This window comes from Mandrillus leucophaeus, unplaced genomic scaffold, assembly GCF_000951045.1.
Source record: "Mandrillus leucophaeus isolate KB7577 unplaced genomic scaffold, Mleu.le_1.0 Scaffold248, whole genome shotgun sequence".
In the NCBI taxonomy this organism is placed as follows: domain Eukaryota; kingdom Metazoa; phylum Chordata; class Mammalia; order Primates; family Cercopithecidae; genus Mandrillus; species Mandrillus leucophaeus.
In genome coordinates this window covers 181,618-203,239 of record NW_012102565.1, presented here as the reverse complement: position 1 = coordinate 203,239, position 21,622 = coordinate 181,618, and the positions used below count along the sequence as shown (strand labels likewise).

Sequence of the window (21,622 nt, the reverse complement as noted above, 5' to 3'; positions counted from 1 at the left end):
CATCCTTGGTAAATTCATCTTGTGTTCTGGGTGAAGACTAACAGTCTTCCTTCTTGGGCTGTGTCATTCACGCTCATCCCTCATAACATCTGGCCACTGCTCTAAACACAGTGGCCTTTGAGAAATGCTTCTGAATTCTGACTAAGAAAGAGGAGAACTTTCAAACACAAGAAAGTGAACATTATAGAGCTTACCACTCAAGATGGTTTTCTACAAATGCGGACATGGGGCTGATCTGCACCGTGTAAGTATCATTTGCCGAGTACTCAAAGAGTCCATAGTAAGGGTTGAAGAGCTCCTGAGACAGAAGGAAGAAGAACTCCCGCGAGGGGCCACTGTAGTCCAGGCTGCAAAGAAAGCAGAGGTCCAGGAAGCTCATTCTGTGCCCACAGGTGAGGGGACCTGTTCGCACCCAAATTCTAGTGTGCCCTGTCAGAGTTGGGTGCTGGGGAAAGCAGAGAGCAGCCTCTGCTCTTTGGAGTGAATCTCAGTGGAAGTATCAATCCTCATCAAGAAAATGAGGATGCAGTAATTGGTTTGGAGATGTTTCTTAACCAGATGTCCATGAATAAACTCTCATGGTAGCTTTCCTTAGTGTTTTCTTTTGATCATCTAACACCTCAGAGCTAAAACACACAGCCAGCCCATTGAACACAAGGCCTTTGTCACGGGACACATAAAAGAATTTTCTGCAACAGTGAGTGTGTGCATGCATGTGTGTGTGCATGTGGGCTTGTCCTTCATGGTTGAGGTGGTTTCCCATGAAATCACTGAAATGATATGAAAAGTTTGGCATGAAGTTGTATACATATGCTTTAAGAGAAAGAGGTTTTTAAATTAGATACTCAGAAGCGTACAACACCTGAAAAGGAAAGATCCAGTGCCCTGGGACTGTATTTTTGGCTTATCCTTTGACCATGTGATCTCAGCCTCTTGTGCATGTCAATAATCTTAGGTTTTTGAAGAACATGGCATTTTTTGAAGCTTGGCAATACCTGAAAAGAAGGACCTCCTGGGAGGGAATCGCCTTGGGGTGAAGGCTGACAGCTACCCTGCTCCTTCCTGAGAAAAATCACCCCTGATCCTGAGGCTCTGGCCCACCCACGCTTAGGTGTCTGCATAAAACTCCTGGTGTCTCACCCCTCTTCTCCAACAAAGGTGACGTAGAGCTTGTTTCGCTGGAGCTCTTTCCGCGAATAGGCCATCACTTGATTGAAGGTTCCCTCCAACAAATGATCCCGGCGAATAATGAGCCTGAGAAGGAGAAGGGGTGGTGAGTGGTGGCCCTCAAGTCAGGATGCTGGACAGGGTTCTAAGTGAGTTGTGAGTGCCCAGGTTTAGGTTCTCACTCCCCAGCCTCTCCAACGAGAGGAAAGAGCAGGATGCAGGTTCCGTCAGTTCATTGAGGGATTATCTGAACACGCTTTTCAAAACATCAGGAGCGCAAGGAAAATGTGTACACTTCTCGTGCATGCCATCATATGGAACTGCTTTTAGGATAGTTCATTTTGATCAACTCATAGGATATCGCTTAAGATTCCTGAGTTTGGGTTCAGCTTTTTAAGTTGAAAATAATAAACCCAGAAGGGAAACTATAAACAACATTTTACTTAGACTTCAATTACAAAGTTACCAAGAGTCTTTAAATTTGACTAATGAGTTAAATTTTTTCCCAAGAATAAGTGAAGGGAAATACGAGATTTTTTATTTAGTTCAAGATTCCTTGTTTTCTGAAAAGGTCTACCCTGTGATTTTCTACATGTCTTTGTCTAAAATATTCTGTTCTTTCTCATTCTCTTTCCCTCTCTTACCTTCTCTTCCTGCCTCCCTTCCAATTTCCTAATGTCCTTTCTTCTTTCCTTCCAGCTTCCCAACTTCCTTCTTCCCCCTCTTCAGACCATAACCACTACCACACCAGAGTAGTCGATCTCAAAAACAATATTACAAGGGTGTAGGGGAGAAGGGGATAGAAAAATCTACTGTCTGAATTCAGTGCTAAGCACTGGAACACTCACTTAATTTTCCCTGGACCCTGACCAAATCCTTTGGCTTCCAGTTTTCTGTAGAAATTGCGGAGCTTGGCCTCAAAGTCTCTCCGGTAGGGGGAAGGGGCTCTTGCGCTGGCTCTCTGTAAACCTGCAGAGAGAAGCACACAGAGGTCATCACTTTCTTTTTTCTTCTTTTTCTTCTTCTTCTTCTTCTCCTTTTTTTTTTTTGAGAAAGAGTCTCGCTCCGTTGCCCAGGCTGGAGTGCAGTGGTGTGATCTCGGCTCACCGCAACCTCCACCTCCTGGGTTCAAGTGATTCGCCTACTTCAGCCTCCTGAGTAGCTGGGATTATAGGTGTGTGCCACCACACCTTGCTGATATTTTTTGTGTTCTTAGTAGAGACAGGGTTTCACCATGTTGATCAGGCTGGTCTCAAACTCCTGACCTCAGGTGATTCACCCGCCTTGGCCTCCCAAAGTACTGGGATTACAGGCGTGCACTACCACGCCTAGCTAATTGTTGTTAATTTTTGTATTTTTAGTAGAGATGAGCTTTCACTACGTTGGCCAGGCTGGTCTGGAACTCCTGACCTCAAGTGAGTCGCCTGCCTAGGCCTCCCAAAGTGTTGGGATTACAGGCATGAGGTCATCACTTTCTGTGGAAGAACAAATATGCAAAGTGACAGTAGAGCGAGAGCCCAACAGAGGAACATTCTGGCATCTCCATATTCTTCTTCTCCAAGAAGTCCCTTGATTTCCATCACTCTCTCAGTGGCTTTTATAATAAATAGAAATAATATACTAAAGTATAAAAATAATATACTAAATTCATTTATGAGTTCTAATGAGAATAAATATTTATGTCTTCCTCTCTAATTCTTTCAAGTTATACTTCTCTTAAAAGGACCTGGATGAGCATTTTTCTTGGCTTTAATTGTACTTGCATAATCTAAAATAATTAACATAAACTGAACTAAACTTTCCTTGTAAGTTCCTACAAGAAGTGATTGAAACTATAATGAGGTAAGTAGGACTTTAGTATATGTGTCCGTCATGCTCCTGTATTGATATTGATGCTCAAATAAACATACCTGTACACAAAGGCTCAGAGCATTTAGGAGTTTATGTTAGATTAGAGTTTATGTTAGATGACCTTGCATCATAAAAGTGAAGTTTACAATAATAATTCGCTAACTCTATATAGGTGAGAACTTTTGTCTCATTTAGAGTGCTTTGTAAATACTTTACTATATATACCTTTTAATTAAAAAAAGAATGGAAAATTAATATTCTTACCCGAGTTTTAAAGGTGGTCAGAATCAAGGCTTGCCCATTCAATAACCATTTATTAGTTACTTACTATATTCCAGGTACTAAGCTTACAATTTAGAGAAGACTGATGCTGGTAAACTCTCAGAAATGAGTATATAATACAAGTTACAATGATTGTTATCCAGGAAGGAAAGAAACCCAGTTCGTTGAGATCACAGAATCTGCTGTGATCTCATCTGCTGCTTGCCCAAGAGTGCCTGATTGCAGAATGGGGGGGAAGCAGACAGGAAGGTTCATCTAGGGATGAAGCTCTGCCAGAGGGTGCAAACAAAACGGAGAGGGCCAGGGGAGTTCAGGCTAAGTCTGGGAAGGCATCTCTGGGGACAATCTGAAGAATAAATAGGCACAAATTAGATTGCATGGGTCAAGAAAAGCTTTGCTTTAACTGAGAGAGAAGATGAGCTGGGAGAAGAAGAGCACTCCAGGTGGAAGATCAGCATGTGCAAAGGTCCTGTGGCAAAATGGAAAGTGGTACTCCAGTTTGTCTGGAGCACAGGGTCCAAGGACCAAAGTGGTACAAAAACAAGGCCTGAGAGGTGGGCAGGAACTGCACGAAACAGGACAAGGTACATTGTTAAGCAATTTTGTTTTCTGGTAAGGGTAGTAGGAAGCCCTTGCATAACGGCTGGCATGATGTCACTTGAGTCATAAAAACATCCATCTTCCTGCAGAAGAGAACAAAACCCCAGAGGACCAAGGTGGATTTAAAGAGCTCAAATGGGACTAGGCTGGTGTCAGTGGAGATGAAGTGAAGTGGGCAGAGAGGAGATGTATTTAAGAGGCAATGAATTGGATATAGGTAGTGAGGGAGGGTTGGGTTTCAGATTTTGTAACTGAACGCCCTGCGGTGACATTCACTGAGATGGGGAGTAGTGGAAAAAGAATACATTTGTGGGGGAAGAGTATGAACTTTTTCTCTGATGATAGTCCCTTTGTCTGGAGAGAGACACAGTTTGAGTGGAGAAAAAAGCCTGGGTTTGAGCCTTAAGGATGATAGGAAGAGGAGGATGAGGCCGCGGGAATGGCCAGGGAAGTAGACGAGATGTCAGGAGTGGTGTCCCAGAAGCAAACTGAAGAGGGGATGCTGGGGGACAGCAGCTGGTCATGTTACAGGCTGCTGAAGATTAGGATGGCTGAGAATGGCCCGCCAGATTGGGTGGCCAGAGTTCATGGCGACCTTAGTGAGGATACCTCCTTTCGTGACCTCCAGGTGTGACAGAGAAGATGTGTGCAGGTTTGCTAGTCTTGTGGGTCTGATGGCAGGCCTTTGAGAAAATTTCTGCTGGATGGCTTCAGCTTCTCAGTGAAGTAAAACAGGATGTCATTTGCTAGGAGAGAGGAGGGGTGCTGAGGGTTGGAGGCTTTAGGGGAAATGTTTGAAATAATAGTAGAGGAGATAGAAAAAAATGTGCTAGAATTTTCCTTTGGGTGTTCAAGATTCATGTGAGATGAGAGATGACTAATTTAGAATTAATAATCTGCCTTGTGAGGTGAATTTGCCCAAGAGTGCCTGATTGCAGAAGTCGGGGAAGCAGACAGAAGGTTCATCTCGGGATGAAGCTCTGCCAGAGGGTGCAAACAAAGCGGAGAGGGCCAGGGGAGTTCAGGGCATTGGCAAGGGTGCTACTGAAATGATGAACTGCAGAATCTATGCTGCATCAGGGAAAGACGTTAGAAAGGAAAGGAGAAAAGTCCATGAACCAGAGGCCTTGATGAGGCCAAAGGATGGTACTAGGGAGGGTAGTGGATCAAGCACATCGGAAGGGAAGAGGAGGTTTGAATTAGTGATTGTGGAGAAGATCACAAGGTCAGGAATGTGATTTTGGGAGTAAGTGGTTGAGGCAGGGGAGGAGAAAGTCATTGCAGACAAAGTCTAGAGACTGGGAAGCCAGGGAACGGAATGAGGGTCCCTATCGATGTTGAAGTCATCCAGGAGGATGGAAGGACCTGCTTGGGAAGGAGAAGAAGACCACAAGGCAGGGGCCACAGGCCTTGAGAATGAGAAAAAGGTTGGTAGATGACAGTAACTGGGAGAAAGGGAGGGGAGGGATATGGCTGAATGGTAAAAGCAAGGAAGCATGGGGAGCCGCGCCCACCTGGGCCCCACAACACCTGGGCCTGAGGGAACCAATGGCCATCACTTGCAAAGAAGTGGTCTTGCTGGAATACCAGGTTTTGGGATGTACACAGAACTAGAATACAGGTCTGTCAGTGCAAGTATAATTTTCTATCCAGCACATTTCAGTATATTTTATTAATTATGATTTTCACTACTGCTGGTACTGTCACCTGTTCCTATGATGACTGCTGTGCATTTCTCAAATAATTTATGCTTTACAGAGTACTTTGGCATAAACTTCATGATTCACCATCTCTGTAGCACCTGGGTAGATTTCATACAGGTCTAAGAGAATAGGGATTGTAAAGTTTAAAATCAACATATTTGGATTACATATTCTAGGATCCTGTGGTCAATGCTAGAGAATAAAGAAATACTTTGACAAAATGAATTGGATGATTACTTAAATTCATGGCATCAGTCATATCTCTATCAGGCAAGTTTATTCCTTTTAGAATATCCAAATAATTTTCATATAGGAAATAACTCTTCATTTACTCTTATTTTTCTATTTGCGGTATGGTATCTCTTCCATATAATGATGTTAACATCATAGTCTAGTATCAAAGTCTGTAGACCGAAGCATAGGCACATTATTGGGCTGGGACAATCTCTACAACATGGCAGACCATCATGCAGTCCTACAGCTTCTTCAAACTTTTCCCCCAAAACCCCCTACTTTTGTCTTCGCTCCCCAAAAGTAGGTCATCCTGTGAGCGCTGAAAGTGTGTGGCTGTACTGATGTCGGCTCTAGCAAAGCTCCTGGTCCCCTTAGGCAAGGGGATCTTAATTATGTTGTGTGTCAGAGGTAGTAAGCATTGCACATTTCCTTAACAATGCTGTTGGAACACTTGTTTGGAGGAAGTGACAACAGGGAGATACAATCTTGAAAACATATTTTAACGACTAGCAAAACTACCTCTAAGAGAGAGTTCTGAATGCTACAGCTTGGAGGAACCAGACTAAAAGATACTCTAGTCTGGAGATCTACGGCAGTACTGAATGATACTAACTCTGAGTGTGACATCCCTTCTCAGAGAAAAAGCTTATTGCCAAGTTCTGTTTCTCTTGGGAATTTCACCACTGGCTTCAGAAACCATGCTCCAACCCTGGCCCTAGAGCTTGTGAGATAGGATGTTCCTAGATGTTTCAAACTAATCTCTTTTATTTTAAATGAAACCTACAACGATGTGATAATGCAAGTCAAATACGAATGGAAAAATTCTCCAATATCTGGATCCAGTCTGGAGGTATGGATTTGACCTAAGCTCTTTATCTTGATGAGTCCAGAAAATATCTTTTTTTTCATTTGTTTGTTTTTTGAGACAGGGTCTTGCTCTGTTGACTAGTGCTTGGAGTACAGTGGCACAATCTCGGTTCACTGCAACCTCTGTCTCCCAGGTTCAAGAGATCACATCTTAGCCTCCTGAATAGCTGATACTAAAGGCGTGCACCACCACACCTGGCTAATTTAAATTTTTTTTTTTTCGGTAGAGATGCGATCTCACTATATTGCCCAGGCTGGTCTCGAAGAACTCTCAGGCTCAAGTGATCCACCCACCTCAGCTTCCCAAAGTGCTGGGATTGAAGGCGTGAGCCACTGTGTCTGGCAAAAATATCTTTTATTCACTAAACAGTTCAACATATACATTCCCTCACTTGGAATGGAAAATACCTGCAAAGAATTTTTGTACCACAAGTTCATTCTCATACATAAAGAAAATGGGGAATAATTTTGAAATGTGTAAGAAAATTCTTTGGAATCTTTGTGGAGATATAACAATGGTTCCTAGTAGCTCTATCACCAAAAGTGGTGTGCAGTCGATTCAGAGTCACAAGACAGAATGTTTCAGAAAGGGCTCTTCCCTTCGACATACTTGGAGAGTGACTTTGGAATGCAATAGTAATTTAGAGCAGGGACAGTAACCTTTTTCTGCAAAGGACCAGAGAGTAAATATTTTAGGCTTTGCAGACCATGTGGTTTCTGTTGCTATTACTCATGTCTGGTGTGAAAGCTAGCATAGAACAGGCATGGCTGGGGTCCAATTACACTTTATTTATGGACATCGCAATTTAAATTTCATACAGTTTTCATGTGTCATAAAATACTGTCTTAATTTTTTTTTCTTTTTTTTTCTTTCTTTCTTTCTTTCTTTCTTTCTTTCTTTCTTTTTTTTTTTTTTAGATAGGGTCTCTCTTTGTTGTCCAGGTAGGAGTGCAGTGGTGAAATCACAGCTCACTGCACCCTCAACCTCCTGGGCTCAAGGAACCCTCCTGCTTCAGCCTCCCTAGTAGCTGGGACTACAGGCACATGCTACCTCACTTGGCTTATTTTTAATTTTTTTGTAGAGAAGGGGATCTTGCTATGTTGCCCAGGCTGGTCTTTAACTCCTGGGCTCAAATGATCCTTCTGGCTTGGCCTCCCACAGCACTGGGATTACAAGCATGAGACACCTGCCCAGCAAAATTTTTTTTTTCCCAGCCATTTCAAACTGTAAACCCCATTCTGCTCGGGGGGCATTACAAAAAACAGGCAGCCATTTGTCAAAATCTGATAGAGTGCATTTTCAATTAGGGAATTGGGAAGGCCAAGAGAAAGAACACACACATACAGTTGCCTTCCATTCACCTTCACTGGAGGAGACACATGGCCACTTAACAGGAGCTATTAGGCCAGATTCCTGTTACCTGGAGAGTTCTGAGGTGAAGAACAGGGTGAACAGCGAGGAGAGAAGCTATACCCAGGGTGGAAGGCAGCCTGCAGGGGGACGTAGGACATAATCTCTTCTTCAAAGAGACTGCCAATGAAGAAAAAAAAAAAAAGAAAGAAAGAAAGAAAGAAAAAGAAAAGTCAGTTTTACGTCCCTGGGAAAGTGTTCATGAATTGGGGTAGCAGCAGTTACAGTTCTCACAAAGCAACAAAAGCAATTCGATTTAAATGTATTATAGAAAGATAGGTACATCCTGCTTGCAAATTCTCAGTGTTGTTTTAAACCCTGATTAATCCTAAAACAATGTCTCCATCAAGTACTTTAGGCAGCTCTTGCTACCTCAGTTGGCAAATCTAAGGACTGTGATGGACACGGGTACAAGGGTGGGGCCCCGTTTGCGTTGCAGTTACTAGAATCCTCTAGAACAAGCAGTGAGTGTTTCAGTCTAGGCCATTTTCAGGGTGGTCATGACGGAGGAGAGCTGCCCAGGGAAGCTTTTCCAGAAGGATTTCAGGCCTAGCCCCTTACCTCAGCAAAATGACCAGATCCGCATCACAGGACAACTTCTCAAGCCCGTGATTACCCTCAGTCCGAATGTAATGGATTTTCTCCCTGAATCATGCGAGAAAGAAGAGGAAAATTAGACGCCAACACATAAGCTCAGGAATACATCTTCTTCGGATCTCTTATTTCCTCTTCCAATACTGCTGAATAGCAATGTCCTAACGTCCCATGTATTTTGCAGAATTCTAAGCTCGTATCACAGGCTGTCAGGATGCTCTATAATGGATGGCTTTTCTACAGACTTGCACAGGTACGGAAGCTGAGGAACACAGCAAAGTTAGGTCCTCAGGTAGCTAAGACAGTCAGGAGTGGAGCTGGGTAAGAGACGGCTCCTGAAAGACTGTTCTGGGGCCGGGCACAGTGGTTCACGCTTGTAATTCCAGCGCTTTGGGAGGCCAAGGCGGGCAGATCACGAGGTAAGGAGTTCGAGACCAGCCTGAGAAATAATGGTGAAACCCTGTCTCCACTAACAATACAAAAATTAGCCAGGCGTGGTGGTGCCTGCCTGTAATCCCAGCTACTCAGGATGCTGAGGCAGGAGAATCACTTGAACCCGGGAGGCGGAGGTTGCAGTGAACTGAGATCATGCCAGTGCACTCCAGCCTGGGCAACAGAGTGAGACTTCATCTCAAAAAAAAAAAAAAAAAAAAAAGACTGTTCTGGGCTCATGTCATGTTGGAAGCCATGGGAAGAAAGAGTGAACTGGCGGGTGGGTGTCTCTTGAGAAATCTTGTGCCTGATGGAAAATTTATAATGCCACATTGGGCACAGAGGGGGCCCGGCCCCAAGAACCAAGAACAGTCTCCCAGGTCAGTCAAGGCACAGGCATCAATTTTGTCTCTGTTAGCTACAACTTCGTCTATTCTGACCCTTTTAGACAACCTCCAACTCCAACTCGGCAAATTGTTTTAAGTAAGTCTATGGATAAGTAGGAGTTTTTGGATCAAATTAACTTTTTAATTTGCTTCCCTGACGTTATTCAAATATTACAAACACCATACCCAGAATCTTTCTATTGTATGCACGCTTCAAAGGAGTTAATATATTTTTCCTTTTTTGAAGAGATGCAGTAGAAATCAGGGAAAATTAAGAATCTGTTTTTTAAAAATCTTTAACTTTTTTCTTTTTTTAATTTTTACTTTGAGGTAATTTTAGAGTCATGTGTAATTATAAGAAATAAACAGACAGATCCTGTATACCCCTCACTCAGTTTCTCCCAGTGGTAAAAGATGGATGATTTTATTTTCTTCTGTTTTTTTTTTTTTTTTTTTTTTTTGAGACAGAGTCTTGCTCTGTTGCCCAGGCTGGAGGCAGTGGTGCAATCTCAGCTCACTAACCTCTGCCTCCTGGGTTCAAACGATTCTTGTGCCTCAGCTTCCTGAGTAGCTGGGATTATAGGCATGCACTGCCACACCCAGCTAGTTTTTTGTATTTTCTTTAAAAAAGAAATTTTTTTTTGAGACAAGGTCTCACTCTGTCACTCAGTCTGCAGTGCAGTGGCCTGTTCATGGCTCACTGAAGCCCCAACCTCCCAAGGCTCCAGTGATCCTCCTGCCTCAGTTCCCCCATGTAGCTGGGACTACAAACACACACCATCGGGCCTGGCTAATTTTTGTATTTTTAGCAGAGACAGGGTTTCACCATGTTGCCCAGGCTGGTCTTGAACTCCTAGGCTCAAGAGATCCGACCGCCTCAGCCCTCCAAAGTGCTGGGATTACAGGCATTAGCCACTGCGCCTGGCCCAAAAGATGAATGATTAAAAAATATATGTATATTTTCCAAAATACTGCAGATACAACTTTTTCCTCTCTTTGATTGTATTAATATAAATCCAAATCTTCACCATAACTTAGCGATTTTCAGGCAAAAAATATAATCAATTTGACCTTTTGGCACGGAGATCTTTTTTTTAAGGCAAGGGAAGATTTTGAGCCTCTACAAAGATAGACAGAATGGGATTAAACAGGGACATGCACTCTGATCCAACTTCAGTGCGGGTGAAGCACCGTTGCAGGAAATGGCATCACCAGAACCTAGGGGGTGTTCACAGTGGCTTCTTTGATGGGGGTTTGAAAAAGGGAGCAGCACTGTCCACATGTCATTCAGCAGGGAACGTGTGGAAATCCAGCCAAGAGAACAGAACATCCCCACCCCTCTTGTCACCTTCTTCTCCCTCTGCCTATGTCCTTGACCCCAGCCCTGGGCTTTCTCCTCCAAATCCTGACACTACCTCACAGCCCTGTTGTTTGGAAGATGCTCTTGAATCGTCTCTAATTTAATGACTTTGACCTTATGAATGACCTCAAATTTATACGCTCTGCCAATGATAATGTCCCCCTGGGCAGGTTATCCTCCTGCCCCAAGGGATCCACATCTGGTTAAGCCCCTGGCCTCCCTTCCTGGAGGAAAAAGAAGCCCAGAGAGGGCCATCTCCACTAGGGCAGCAAAGTGCAGTCCCCAGTTTAGAAAGTGTCACCTAGTGCAGTGGTTCTATCGTGGCACCACCGTATGGACCACATCCAGGTGTCTGAATGCTAAGCATAATTGTCTGAGAGTTTTGGTGGCTCTCCCATCAGACATTATATTCTCTGTCATGTCTAGCAACATTTCATGCAGAGCCAGTGGTGTGAGGGAGCTCCAGATGCCCCTGGAACTCCATCCCAAAGTGCATTGAGAACTGGGGAAGACATCTGAGGGTGAGAATGCCGGCTGTCTCTCCTACATATATCCCTTGACCGTCAGGAGAACTCCGGAGCACACTTTCCCTAGAGCTCAGGACAGGACAGGCGCCTGCCTCCTTGACATCCTGACATTTGAAGCCACTTGTGGCTTCAAAGACCTCAAAACTGAATATCCAAAATGAAATCCTTGACATTCTTCCTCTCTTCAAGCCAGTTCCTCCTCCAGTCTTTCCCATCTCAGTAAATGACACCATTATCCACTCACCTGCGCAAGCCCCACACTTGGCTGTCATTCTTAATTGCTCTCTTCTCCTCACCCACCATGTTCAAGCTGTCATCAGCTCCTGTTGTTTTTGCATCCACAGTATCACCCCAAACTGCTCCCTTCTCTTCATCCATATTTTCCCATTATCCACACAACCATCATCTCTCACGTAGATGAATATAATAGTCTCCTGCATAGCCCCTGTTCCATCTTATGCCCCTCCCCAGCCTATCTTTTCCCCACAAAGCTGCCCAAACATTGCATCTGTGTTTTTAACGACCACAGCTGCAATCATATTTCATCGGTGGTCATGAAAAACAGACGAAAAAGGTCATGAAAAAGCAGCTGTGGTCGTTAAAAACACAGATGCAATCCTATTTCTTTCCAGTGGAAAACTTCTCAATCACTTCTCAAATAGAATCGCAATTCAAATAAAATCTTTCCTGTTGGTGATAGGGCCTCCCTCTCCAACTTCACCACGGTAGGTCTCGCCTACCCTCCCAATCTACCCCTGCGCCACACTAGCTTTCTTCCATTCTTCACCTAGGTCTAAGCTTTTCCTGCCTCAGGGCCTTTGCATACTCTCTCCCTGATCTCTACTTTGCATCTCAAGGGACCTTGCCTTCTCATCCTTCACGTTTCAGCTTAAGCACCACCTACTTGGAAAAGCCTTCCCTGCGTTCTGTTTAGGATGTAAGTCCTCTTCCTTTGTACCAGCATATTCTCCACTATTGCTGAATTCTAATCATGTTCATGGCACTTAACATATTATGTAGCTGTATATTTGGCTTAAAAAAACAAACCCCAAGCTTGTCTATTATCTGTCTCCCTCCATAGATTGCAAATTCATTGGGAATGTACATGTCTGTTTTGCTTGCTACTGCATACGTAGCCCTGGGACAATCCTGATTCAGATGAGTGACACAATCAAAGCACTAGTTGAAGGACTGCCTCCATGCCCCTTAAAGATGACAGATGCCACTAACCTCTGGGTTTTCTGGCTCCATCCCCTTCTCTACATGTGGCTTCCTGCCTTTCACTGCAAGTCACTGCTGTCAACTGGACAGTTTTCTAAATACTCAAACCCAGCAACTGGCTTTGCGGACCCAAGACAGAGACTCCATGACTCCCTGAGAACAGCAATGGCTGAACAGAGGTCACCATCTGCTCTTGGGGACCACAGAGGAAGCCACGAGTTCTTCCGGGTGGGGTCCTGAGGAGAGTGGTATTCTCTTCAACTCCTGAACCTTCCAAGTGGATCTGACTCACCCTGACGTGGTACTCAGGGGCAGGTGGAGGCCTCGTCATGGAGAGCAGGGCCCGGCTTCCTGCATCTCTTAAGCTTGACCTCCTGAAGAACAAGTTCTTGCTCTTTTCTTTCTGCTTTTTAAATTCTATCATCACATAGTCTAGTTTCTGATAGTCATTGTGAGCCTTCTGTTTTTGATGAAATATTTGGGTTCTCAACCTGGGTCCACAGTTTCTTTAGGGTCCATGAACTATTTGAAATTATATTCAGAGGTTTATATTTATATGTGGAGGAGAGTCCAAAAGAGCTTCCATATGCATCTCAAAGGAGTCCATAACCTTAAAATAGGTTATTAGTTTCTATACTAGATAATTTCCAAGTTGTTTTTCCAATTCCAACGTGGCTCGATTTCAAGTTACCCCAGCTCTGCAAAATCATAATTGTACAATCCCATATTGCAACAAAACATTTAAAGTTTCTTGGATTTTGTTATAATGTGATATATGATAGGGCTGCAAACAGTTTACTGCCCTTTGAAAATACATTCCACTCATTTATATCGGGAATTACTTAAAAAAAAAAACAAAACTTTTCTAATGATTAAAATGAGACTTTTGTGTCTTTGGTGAGTTGAAATTCTTCCAAAAAGCAAGCAGTGAACTCACTACTTAGTGGTAGAATCAGTAATGTAAAGAATGTTCAAGAACAATCATGCGTCAAAAACCCTTAAGATAATACAACTCCCCCGGAAATCCCTTGAAAATTCCCTTAGGTTGTTAGGTGAGTCAAAGAGCAGTCCATGAATGAATGACCCAGGTGGTTGAATATGACCCTGTCTTCTGCAGCAGTACAGTAATGAAACTTGGGGAGAGACTTCTTAAGAGTTGAACATAAATGAAAGTGACCATTCATCATGCTAAAGATCATTGGTTCATGCTAAAGATCTTTCATTCACTCTAAAAGTCATTGGTGTTTCCTAGCTTCAAAGTAGAGGACCCGGTTCTAAGGGGCAGAGTGGGCACAAAGACAAGGAAGAGAAAGGCCTTGCTCTAAAGAGCTTAGAGTGCTGTAGGGAGACACAAGTAAATGACAGAATACGAGAGATCTAAAAATATCTTTGAGGCACAAAAAGCATGCTATCAAAGCAGGACAAAAGAAATACTAGGAAACCACCATTCTCAGCAAACTAACGTAAGAACAGAAAACCAAACACTGCATGTTCTCACTCATAAGTGGGAGCTGAACAATGAGAACACATGGACACAGGGAGGAGAACATCACACACCAGGGCCTGTCAGGGGATAGGGGGCCAGGGGAGGGATAGCATTAGGAGAAATACCTAATGTAGATGATGGGTTGATGGGTGCAGCAAACCACCGTGGCACATGTATACCTATGTAACAAACCAGTACGTTCTTCACATTTATCCCAGAACATAAAAGTATAATAAAAAAATTAAAATCAGACAAACAAAAAAACCAAAAAAACCCACAAATGCCTTGGCAACATCAGGAAGTTCCCACCCCTGCCAAAGAAAAGAAATACTAAAGCCTGCCTAGATCACCAAATTTTTGCTTTTGATCTGAGCCTTTAAAATGGGATGAGAGGTCCTTAACAGGGAAGTCATTCCCGGAAAGACAAAGGCAGGAGGGTACACAGCCTGTGTGGTGGAGGTGGTGAAGGAAAAGCTTAGCATAGGATAGAGAGTTAGGTTAGGGCCAGACTTTGGAGACCATGGACATTGTGCTTAGAAATCTTGACTTCAGGCTGGGTAAGGTGGCTAACACCTGTAATCCCAGTACTTTGGGAGGCTGAAATGGGTGGATCCCTTGAGGTCAGGAGTTTGAGACCAGCCTGACCAACATGGTGGAAACCCCATCTCTACTAAAAATACAAAAATTAGCAAAATTTTGCTGGGTGTGGTGGCACGTGCCTGTAGTCCCCGTTACTCAAGAGGCTGAGGCTCAGGAATTGCTTGAACCTGGGAGGCGGAGGTTGCAGTAAGCTGAGATTGTACCACCTCACTTCAGCCCAGGCAACAGAGCAAGACTCTGTCTCAAAAACAAACAAACAAAAATACTGACTTTATTTCATATGTGATGGAAACCATGAAAGCTTTCTTGAAGGGTAGGGAGGACATGATTTAATCTATGCTTTAAGTAGGCCACTTGGTTATGATAGGGTGATAGGGAATATTTTAGGAGAAACCCCTGTATGGTCCAGAAGAGAAACGATGAGCACCTAAACTTGAACCATGGCAGGGAGAAGAGAAAACGAGGATGGAGGAGAGAGTATGAGGAGGTGAATGTTTAGATGTGGAGGTGGAAGAAGAGGGAGGAGAGGAGATCAGGGACAGCTGGGAGGGTAGTGGCTCTAATTTACAGAGTGAAAATACAGGGAAAAGAGGTGTCAAAGAGGGGGTGCTGGAGGGGAAAGAATGGTGAATGATCCATTCTGGCAGGAGTGGCAAGGGTTGAAAAGCAAAGAGCCTACTTGAAGCTGTTAGCGATTCCCCGAGGAAGTCAGAGTAGAGTATCGCAGGTATCAGCCTCATTCACAAGACTGCACCACATGGGCAGGGAAGAATGAAATGCAGCCATTGCTGGGATTCTTGCTTGCCCTGCCTTAACCTTTACACATCCTCATGTAAGTATCGCAACCATGCCCACTTTGTGACCTCCATTTGGGAGACTAAGGGCAGAGGGTTGAATAACACACCTCCATCAATAGTCCCTACCTGTTGGAGTAAGAATTCAAATGTCAAAGGGATGTGCTCTTAACCCCCATGCCTCTCCAGTTTTTGGAATGTCGCAGAGTAAACCAAAGCAAAAAGATGTGTGAATATTTTGGTAAGAAAGCAGGATTTAAGTTCGGGCAATATTTTCTCTTTTTATCATTTTAGATTGCTATCCCTTCCACATGAAGTGATTCAGAGTTTCAGGGGCACTTATTCAAAAATGACCCTGATGAAGAATAAGATGTAAGTAGTTAGAACACACAGGAAACATTTTGTTTGCTTGTTTATTTTCGAACATGACCACTCAATATTTGGTTTACCATTCAACAATTATATTTCAAAACTAAAAGTAATTTACATGGTGCTGTGCATAAATAATTTTTTAACGGAAGCTATTTTGTTTCCTTCCTGTCCTTTCCTCCAAGTCAATGGAAATCATTTCAGTACCATATAAATGATACGTAATCTGATAATATGACCATCTCTGATGATGCCATTTCCCAGAATACAGGAACTCCGAACCCTTCCTCTTGAGGATTCAAGTTCTCGTTTAAATGCACAAAAAGAATGCATAATAAGCTTCTGCTCCTTCTCCACAGAGGTGTTTTCCCACCAGGAAAAATGGCTGCAAAGACCTAGAGTTCCAGGGAGTGAGGGGCGAGGCTTACCTGAGTGTGTGGTTTCTTGCTAAGCTTGGCTGACGCTCTTGCAGCATTTCAAAAATGTTTGGCTGGCGAAGAAATGCCACAATCTTGTCATTATATGCTGAAACAGACAAAAGCACAGAGTTGTGGTTGAGTCTGCAGCCCAGAGATAATCACTCTGATGATTGGAAAATGGCTGCTTGATACCAGGATTAATGAAGGCGTTTGAAGGGCAGGCAGCATACTCATCAAAAAAATGCAAGCTCTTGAAAGTTTTTAAAATGTGACATAATAGCATTATAATTTTTTAAGGGATCAAACTAAAAGTGAACCAGATCTATGTTAATCGTCCTTAACGCTTCAGGATCTTTACTGGGTATTAATGCATCTCTGCATGAACAGGTAAAGGAGAACAAAATAGCTCTCCCAGAAGAGGAGTTCTCCTCTCTTCCTTCTAACTTTTCTTGGTCATTTTGCCACAGTTATGGTAAAAGATTCTTTATGAGTGAAAAGAAATCCATGTGTTGATTTCCCGGTAGTGATAATGGAAACACCTTTTAGATGCTCTTATTTCATTTTCCTTGATACAAGTGGCATATGTTTTGGAAAGAGGTGGCTGAAGTTAGGAATGGAGACTGCAAACTTTATGCCATACATACGTGGAAAGAGAGGTATACATTAGAAACTGTCAAGCAACAGTAAAATTCACCTCCCTATTTAAACCATGCTCTTGTGCACGGGGTTAACAAATCACTGAACAGAGTAAGGAAGAAAGGACCTACGAGTTTGGGAAAGAATAGAAAAGAGAGGGAGGGGAACAGAGAGATGAGGAGGAAGGGAGAGGGGAAAAGGACAGAGGGGAGAATGGGAGCAGGGGTCAGGGAATGCACTATATCCTAAAAGAGGAGAAAGGAAACACAGAATGTTGAGTAGTAAAGGCTTTTTGACAAAAACCAGAAAAACAAACAAAAAATCAAGGCTAGGTGTTGGTATTCTGTGAGCCCCTGGCTCAAAGAAGCATGATACATACCCAGTGGCAATGACTCATGTTGATGTTGGCTTCGAATAGCAGCTACTAAGCTGTGTCCTGGCCTGGCCAGTAAAGAGGCTCCTCTGTTTCTAGAAACTTCTGAGGCCTAATTTTAGAATAAAAGCATAAGCATTAGAAATTTGTATCAGTTTCAGATGTCTTTTGATACCAATGTTTCAGCCTAAGGGGTAAAAGATTCTGAAGTCACCTAAGTTGAAAAAGTAATAAAATGATGGAAAAGAAAGCATACAAAAGTGTCTAAGCAGAGTTGATGATGTGCTATACTATGGTTAAGAAAGCAATCTGGCTCACCCCTGTAATCCGAGCACTTGGGGAGGCTAAGACAGGTAGATAACGAGGTCAGGAGTTTGAGACCAGCCTGGCCAACATAGTGAAACCCCGTCTCTACTAAAAAATACAAAACTTGGCCAGGTGTGGTGGCAGGTGCCTGTCATTCCAGCTACTTGGGAAGCTGAGGCAGAAGAATTGCTTGAACCTGGGAAGTAGAGGTTGCAGTGAGCCGAGATCACTCTGGCCTGGGCGACAGAGCAAGGCTCTGTCTCAAAAAAAAAAAGAAGTAATCATGCCAAAGTCATGAATATTAATCAAATTAATACAATGAATGACTCAAGAAACATTTCTCATCATAAATCTGTTAAGGAGAGATAAATTCCAGATAAATATTATTGGTAAGGTAGGCCTATAACTTTCCAACAGGTAGCACTGAACTTCAGTACTGAATGTATAATGGACTTCTTGTTGAAATATTATTGATTACATTCATTCTTTGTTGAATGCCTGTTATTGCATTCACTGTGCTGGCTTCTGTTCACATAGCATCTTACATATCCTAACAAATTCTGCAAGATAAGCATTATTAACCAAAATTTACAAACAGGGAATCTGAGGATCCAGGAAAAGTAAGGTTTCCCCAGATTTACAACCATTAGAGAGGTAACCAGGGTTCTAATACTTGACTGCAAAGAACGTGTTTACTCCTTCCATGCTGCCTGCCTGCTTCCAATATCTTGGTTCTGCTTAAGCATTTTTACAAAACTTCAGAGATAAACAACTTGCTTAGCCTAAAGTTGATACTTGTGGTGAGTAACTTTAAACCAAATTAGCTCAATTTTGCCAGTGTGGTAGCTCACACCTGTAATCCCAGCACTTTGGGAGGCTGAGGCGGGTGGATCACTTGAGGACCAGAGTTTGAGACTGGCCAACATGGTGAAACCCCGTTTCCACTAAAAATCCAAAAATGAGCCAGGCATGGTGGCGCATGCCTGTAATTCTGGCTACTCGGAAGGCTGAGGCACGAGAATCCCTTGAACCCAGGAAGCAGACATTGCAGTGAACCGAGATTGCACCATTGCACTCCAGCCTGGGTGACACAGCAAGACTCTATCTCAAAAACAAAACAAAACAAAAAAAACTAACTTGGCTCAATTTTAAATTTTATAAATTTAAAAACATCACCTTTGTAAAAGGTGAAAGAAAAGTTTGCTGATCAATAAACTATGCAGTTCTAGAGCATGATAATGGACATTCTCACTATGATTCTACATACATTTTGTTTTTTAAGACCTTCGCAGAGTAAGATGTTAAAATCTATAGACGCACTATAGATTTTCCACATTGCAGTACATTCACCAGATATATGGGATTGAATGTAGAGTGTAACTCATCCTATGATATTTGGCAAAGTATGCTAAAATAGGCTTTAAAATAGTTAAGAATTTTGAAGTGTTAAAATAAAGACTTTAGACAAAGTAAATTTACAGAGTTTAATTGAGCAAAGAACAGTGTGAGAATGGGGTGGTCCTCACTCAGAACCAGAACCAGAAAGGGTGAAGAGAGCACCGTTCTGCAACCGCGGGCAGGCAGCGTTTATGGAGGGGAAATGGGATCGTGGTACAGAAGCAGCTGGACTGGTTACGGCACAGCGTTTGCCTTATTTGAACATGGTCTGATCAGTTAGCCACCTGCGATTGACTGAAGCTTGACTGTTGTGACTGACTGAGACTCAACCCTTTGTTGCCAAAGTATACTCCCAAATTAGGCTTTCAGTTAATTCATGTCCCAAGTGAGGTGGCAATCCATTACGTAACGACTCAAAAGTATGAAGGCATCCTCAAGCCAAGTTTAATTTCATGTAACAGATGATAATTTTGTAAGACACTTAGAAAGAGTTCAAACATCCAGATTTAAAAAAAGGAAAGACAATTCTCCCTCTGAGACCAGCATAAAACTCACTCACACAGATTTTAGGAAGGTGATGAGGACCGGTGCTACACAGTCTAGACAAGTCAGTTCCAAAACGGCCACTTAAGAATAGGCCATGTCAGAGCTTGCAGTGAGCTGAGATCCGGCCACTGCACTCCAGCCTGGGCGACAGAGTGAGACTCCGTCTCAAAAAAAAAAAAAAAAAAAAAAAAAAAGAATAGGCCATGTGCGATATTGCAGATCCTAATCTAGGGCAAATTACTTAACGATCCCTAATGAAGAACACAGGCATTGCTGATTTTCCTTTGGTTTCCACTTCCATACTCCACACCCAAGGATAAGATCCTTTGTATGCAGACAGTGGCCACCAGTACATCCTTTGTATGTGGACAGGGGCCACCAGTTCACTCTCTGTATGTGGTAGTCTTTGCTGCTCTTCTGGAAGTTGGGTAGAGATGCAGATGCTTCTGTTTTCTCTCCTGGTCCTTCTCATTGCCCATGGCTACTTGAAGGACAAGGGAGTAGATTCTGTGCCACTATGGTGGACTTCTCACTTTGATGTCATTAGCTCTCAGCTCTGCTCAGCTGGCAAAGCCAGAGACCAGGGTTTAGAAGCTGGTATTTCTGCAGCAGCACATTCCAGTCTCAAATGTTTACAAAGCAAAAGATGAAAGAAAAGTTTGCTGATCAATAAACTATGCAGTATTGAATCCTCATACTTCTCTTTTTTCTCCATGAATAAATAAATAAATACATAAAGGCTTTCTGGGACTGAAATGATAAGCCTCTTTTTCTTGGAGGGAATCATGTCAGTTTGCCTTCATGTGTATTTAAAATATTATTGACCTTGTAAAGACAGGAGTCGCAGAGACCCACCAGCTGAAGGTTATCTAAGTGATAAATTACAGAGCGAAACTGGGGAAACAGCCAGATCTGCTCGCTGAGCTCAGGAAGGCTTGGCTGTGCACTGAGCTCAGGAGACATTTGTTGTCTCGCCCTGAGTGAAAGTGTCTAACTGTCAGGGCATCACCCAGAAATGAATAAGGCGTTGAAACAGAAAGAGGCTCACTTCTATTCCTGGCCCTCACAGGAAATTCATTAATGGTGCCTACTTCTGAGGTCACCCACTCACGGGTAAAACTAAGCCAGATTGAAAAGCTTCAGAAACCAGCTGCAGTCCAGCTAGCCCAAAGGCAGATGACTGACTGACCAACATTCTTCAGGCTTAATACGAATGTGATAGAGGAAATAACACAGGGGGAGATAGGGCTTGTTGCGTCCCTGAGCCACAGAAATGTCTGCAAAGGGTTGGTTGGTACTGGATGGCTCATAGACCAGAGCCCGGAGGACAGGAGGGTTGGATAGAAACACTCTTCTCCAACAAGGGGCCCAGGAATGGACAGCGATGAAGACAGTTTCAGGCAGGGCTGGAGGAAATTCTGAGGGTCTAAGTTTGAACTAGGATTTAGTGTGTGCTAGGATCCTTGAAGCCCGGCAGTGGTACTAAACAATCCACCCTGAGGGACGTCTGACAGCAACTGAGTGACTGATTTGAATCTCACTGCAAACATGATGCCAAGATGGCTTTTTTTTTTCTTTCTTTTTTTTTGAGATGGAGTCTCGCTCTGTTGCCTAGGCTGGAGTGCAGTGGTGCGATCTTGGCTCACTGCAACCTCTGCCTCCTGGGTTCAAGTGATTCTCATGCCTCAACCTCCCGAGTAGTTGGGATTATAGGCGTGTACCACCGTGCCTGGCTAATTTTTCTATTTTTGGTAGAGATGGGGTTTTGCTATGTTGGCCAGGCTGGTTTCGAACTCCTGACCTCAGGTGATCTGCCCACCTTGGCCTCCCAAAGTGCTGGGATTACAGGCTTTAGCCACTATGCCTGACCTTTTTTCTTTTCTCCTTTCTTTTTTTTCTTTTTCTTTTTTTGAGACAGAGTCTCTGTTCTTCAGGCTGGAGTGTAGTGGTGCAATCATAGCTCACTACAGGCTCAAACTCCTGGGCCCAAGCAATCTTCCTACCTCAGCCTCCTGAGTAGCAGGGACTACAGGCACACGCCACTGTGCCCAGCTAATTTT

At 43.3% G+C, this 21,622-nt stretch overlaps 1 protein-coding gene across 1 annotated transcript in view; it reads right to left on the bottom strand.

Annotated features, from left to right (window-relative positions):
- Positions 1-21,622, bottom strand: part of HECW1 (HECT, C2 and WW domain containing E3 ubiquitin protein ligase 1) — a gene marked incomplete at its 5' end in the record, with an annotated part of 255,628 nt that overhangs the window by 53,402 nt on the left and 180,604 nt on the right. Inside the window, 7 exons of the mRNA XM_011983285.1 lie at positions 195-347; positions 1,141-1,254; positions 2,016-2,136; positions 8,126-8,235; positions 8,677-8,760; positions 16,313-16,409; positions 17,319-17,424. Of these exons, the coding sequence (XP_011838675.1) occupies positions 195-347; positions 1,141-1,254; positions 2,016-2,136; positions 8,126-8,235; positions 8,677-8,760; positions 16,313-16,409; positions 17,319-17,424 (785 nt within the window). The remainder of the gene's footprint in view (positions 1-194; positions 348-1,140; positions 1,255-2,015; positions 2,137-8,125; positions 8,236-8,676; positions 8,761-16,312; positions 16,410-17,318; positions 17,425-21,622) is intronic.